This window comes from Chiloscyllium plagiosum, chromosome 47 (genome assembly GCF_004010195.1).
Source record: "Chiloscyllium plagiosum isolate BGI_BamShark_2017 chromosome 47, ASM401019v2, whole genome shotgun sequence".
In the NCBI taxonomy this organism is placed as follows: domain Eukaryota; kingdom Metazoa; phylum Chordata; class Chondrichthyes; order Orectolobiformes; family Hemiscylliidae; genus Chiloscyllium; species Chiloscyllium plagiosum.
Window position 1 is genome coordinate 6,423,721 of NC_057756.1, and position 4,571 is coordinate 6,428,291.

The 4,571-nt window shown below is 45.6% G+C and overlaps 1 protein-coding gene across 1 annotated transcript in view; it reads right to left on the reverse strand.

Moving 5' to 3' along the window:
* The window catches only part of LOC122544240 (alpha-2-macroglobulin-like), a 59,185-nt gene that overhangs the window by 52,807 nt on the left and 1,807 nt on the right, over positions 1-4,571 (reverse strand). The window contains exons 2-3 of the mRNA XM_043683317.1: positions 2,453-2,537; positions 836-941 (exon numbers count right to left, since the gene is read on the reverse strand). Coding sequence (XP_043539252.1) covers positions 836-941; positions 2,453-2,537 — 191 coding nt within the window. The remainder of the gene's footprint in view (positions 1-835; positions 942-2,452; positions 2,538-4,571) is intronic.

Here is a 4,571-nt window from a genome sequence, read left to right on the forward strand (position 1 = left end):
TATCGGAAAGATGTTGTGAAACTTGAAAGGGTTCAGAAAAGATTTACAAGGATGTTGCCAGGGTTGGAGGATATGAGCTACAGGGAGAGGCTGAACAGGCTGGGGCTGTTTTCCCTGGAGTGGCGGAGGCTGAGGGGTGACCTTATAGAGGTTTACAAAATTATGAGGGGCATGGATAGGATAAATAGGCAAAGTCTTTTCCCTGTGTCGGAGTTTCCAGAACTAGAGGGCATAGGTTTAGGGTGAGAGGGGAAAGATATAAAAGAGACCTAAGGGGCAACTTTTTCACGCAGAGGGTGGTACATGTATGGAATGAGCTGCCAGAGGATGTGGTGCAGGCTGGTACAGTTGCAACATTTAAGAGGCATTTGGATGATTAAATGAATAGGAAGGGTTTGGAGGGATATGGGCCGGGCGCTGGCAGGTGGGACTAGATTGGGTTGGGATATCTGGTTGACATGGACGGGTTGGACCAAAGGGTCTGTTTCCATGCTATACATCTCTATGACTCTATGACTCCCCCAGTACTGACTCTCTGATAGTGCAGCACTCTCTCAGTACTGAACATCTGACAGTGCAGCGCTCCCTCAGCACTGACCCTCTGAAAATGCAGCACTCCCTCAGTACTGACCCTCTGACAGTGCGGCACTCCCTCAGCGCTGACCCTCTGACAGAGCGTCACTCCCTCTGTAATGACCCTCTAACAGTGAGGCATTCCCTCAGTACTGACCATCCAACAGTGTGGCACTCCCTCAGTACTGACCCTCCAACAGTGCAGTGGTGATTGATCTAAGTTTATTTCATGTGGGAGAGGCATCAATGTAGCAGGACCTACCTCACCTACAATGATCTGACAAAGAATAGGGTCAGGATCATGAGTCATATGACCCAAACAAACAGTTCCATTCACCTGGCCCCTCACAGGTTTCCCGTATGTGTATCTGCAAAATATGGAGTCCAAATCTTACACACAGAGTAAATCTCCCACGACACCATTCCTGTCAAACATTCCCAAGCCAGCTACAGAACAGTGTGAGATACAGAACAAAGCTCTCTGTGCACTTTTAAACTGAAAGTAAATGTCCTTCAACACTGTCCCCATCAAACATTCCCAGGACAGGGACAATAGGGGCAGCACAGTGGCTCAGGGGTTAGCACTGCTGCCTCACAGCGCCAGGGACCCAAGTTCAATTCCAGCCTCGGGTGAGTGTCTGGGTGGGGTTTTCACATTTTCCCTGTGTCTGCGTGGGTTTCCTCCCACAGTCCAAATATGTGCCGGTTAGGGTAAATAGCCATGGGTAGGTTGGGTGCATTAGTCAGGGGAAATGTCGGGGAATGGGTCTGGGTGAGTTACTCTCTGAGGGTCAGTGTGGACCTGTTGGGTCAAATGGCCTGTTTCCACACTGTGTTGATTCTATGGTCAACATGGGATTAGATGCAGACAAAGTGCCCTCTACCCTGTCCCCATCGAACACTCCCAGGACAGGTACAGCACGGAAACAGATGCACAGTAAAGCCCCTCTCCCCTGTCCCCATCGAACACTCCCAGGACAGGTACAGCACGGAAACAGATGCACATTAAAGCCTCCTCTCCCCTGTCCCCATCGAACACTCCCAGGATAGGTACAGCACGGAAACAGATGCACAGTAAAGCCTCCTCTCCCCTGTCCCCATCGAACACTCCCAGGACAGGTACAGCACGGAAACAGATGCACAGTAAAGCCCCTCTCCCCTGTCCCCATCGAACACTCCCAGGACAGGTACAGCACGTAAATAGATGCACAGTAAAGCCCCCTCTAACCTTTCCCCATCGAACACTCCCAGAACAGGATCAAGACCAGTTAAGGTAGAGAGTTGAAGAGAGAGATTTTACCTTCCGCACACTTCAATGTGGATTGTTGTGTCAAAAATTGTGATTTGTTTTGGCATTTTCACCTTCAACTCAGCCGTGGGTAAAACTGAATGAATGGAAAGGTTAGAAATTCAGACTTGCTCAGTCACCACAGTTGAAAATTTATTTGTTACAGTGTGTCAATCATTCCTAGTTCTGACAGAGAACTCCGAGATTGGCTCCCAGTCCAACTACAATAGACTTCAAACATTTAATCTATTGTATCAACTCCTTGGGAATGAGTTACTCTCTGAGGGTCGGTGTGGACCTGTTGGGTCAAATGGCCTATTTCCACATTGTGTTGATTCTATGGTCAACATGGGATTAGATGCAGACAAAGTGTCCTCTACCCTGTCCCCATCGAACACTCCCAGGACAGGTACAGCACGGAAACAGATGCATAGTAAAACCCCCTCTCCCCTGTCCCCATCGAACACTCCCAGGACAGGTACAGCACGTAAATAGATGCACAGTAAAGCCCCCTCTAACCTTTCCCCATCGAACACTCCCAGAACAGGATCAAGACCAGTTAAGGTAGAGAGTTGAAGAGAGAGATTTTACCTTCCGCACACTTCAATGTGGATTGTTGTGTCAAAAATTGTGATTTGTTTTGGCATTTTCACCTTCAACTCAGCCGTGGGTAAAACTGAATGAATGGAAAGGTTAGAAATTCAGACTTGCTCAGTCACCACAGTTGAAAATTTATTTGTTACAGTGTGTCAATCATTCCTAGTTCTGACAGAGAACTCCGAGATTGGCTCCCAGTCCAACTACAATAGACTTCAAACATTTAATCTATTGTATCAACTCCTTTTTCACCCAAACCCTCCCTCCCTTATCTTCTTTATGACCTCCAGTCCTAACAATAGCTACCTATTTCCTCAGCCTGAACATCTCCCTATCTCTGAACCTCCACCAGCCCCTAGACCCCTCACTATCTCAAACACCTCCTCCAGCCCCTACACTCACTCTATCACTGGGACTTCCTCCAGCCCCTACACACCTCCTTATCTGACTTCCGTTCTCCAGTTCCCTACACCCTTCCTCTGTAGCTTCCTTCAGTCCCTATACCATTCCTTATCTTTCTAACCTTCTCCAACTGCCATAACTCTCATTGTTTCTGTTTACTTTGTCAGTCTCTGGGCTTCCTAAGCTCTCTGCTTCTTCTCTGTCTTATATCTCTTTACCAATAAAAACAGAGTTTAGTGGGTAATTGGGAAGGCAAATGGAATGTGAACTTTTTTTCAGAGAGAATGGAGTCTCAGAGCCTTCCAGAATCTCAGAAGGAACTTTTCAGACCATAGCTGGAATATTGAGAATGGTTTCCTTAAGGGAAGATATACCAGAGTAGGAGGCAGTCAAGAGAAGGCTGATCCCAGATATGGAAGACTGTCTTATGAGGAGAGGTTGAATATATGGGCCTGTACTTATTGGAATATAGAAGAATGAAAGACAACCTTATTAAAACATACAAGTTTTTTTGGGATAACAAAACCGAAGATTTGGAGATGCTGGAAATCTGAATGAATATCAGAAATTGCTGGAGAAACTCAGCAGGTCTGGTAGCATCTGTAGGGAGAACCCAGACTTGCTAAGATTCTTCAGGGACTTGACAAGGTGCAGAGAAGTTATTTCCCCTTGTGGGAGAGTCTAGGACCAGAGGGCAAGGGGTCACCGTTTGAAAACAGAGACAAGGAGATTCTTTTCTCTGAGGATTGTGAATCTATGGAATTCTTCACAGCAGAGGGTTGGAGAGGCTGGTTATTATGTGTATTGAAGGTTAAATTAGACAGATTTTTAAGTCAATAAGGGAATCAAAGGAATTAGGATAGGGCAAGATTGTGGAGTTGAGGATGATCAGATCAGCTATTATCTCATTGAATGACAGAGCAAAGTTAAAAATCACACAACACCAGGTTATAGTCTAACAGGTTTATCTGGAAGCACTAGCTTTCGGAGCGCTGCTCCTTCATCAGGTGGTTGTGGAGTATCAGATCGTAAGACACAGAATTCACAGCAAAAGTTTACACTGTGATGTAACTGAAATTATATATTGAAAAAGACCTGGATTGTTTGTTATGTCTCTTCAATTCAATTCAATTCAATTCAATTCATCTTTTAGAATGGACATGTTGGTTTCAGTTCTTTCATATGTAAATCCCAGAAATTTCTTAAAGTTACATTCTCAAGTGAACTTGAACAACAGGTGCCATGTTGGCCCAGATAATGCATTGAAGGTGTGAGGTGTCCTGTGTGAGGCTGTCTGTGCCCCAATGTTCAGACTGACTCTAATCCAAGAAAATGGATTTACAGAATCTTATATGGATTCATGTAGTTTTTGAGCAAAACAAAATGTAATTCTGAAAGTACAAATTCAACCCACAAACTTACATGTCATTGTGTGTGCATGAGTGTGCGCAGGGGTTAATGAGTGTCTGTGAGAGAGAGAGAGAGCGTGAGTGTAAAGGGCTATATGTCTGTGAGAGGGTGCATGTGTGAGTATGGGAGTGTATGTGTGAGTGTATGAGAGGGGGTCTGCGTGAGTATATGGGTCTCCAGGAGTATGTGAGTGTGTGTGTGCGTGTCTGTGTCTGTGTGTTTGTGTGTGCATATCTGTGTTTGTAGTCTGTGAGTGTGTGTGTGAGAGAGAGAGAGAGAGAGAGAGAGAGAGAGAGAGAGA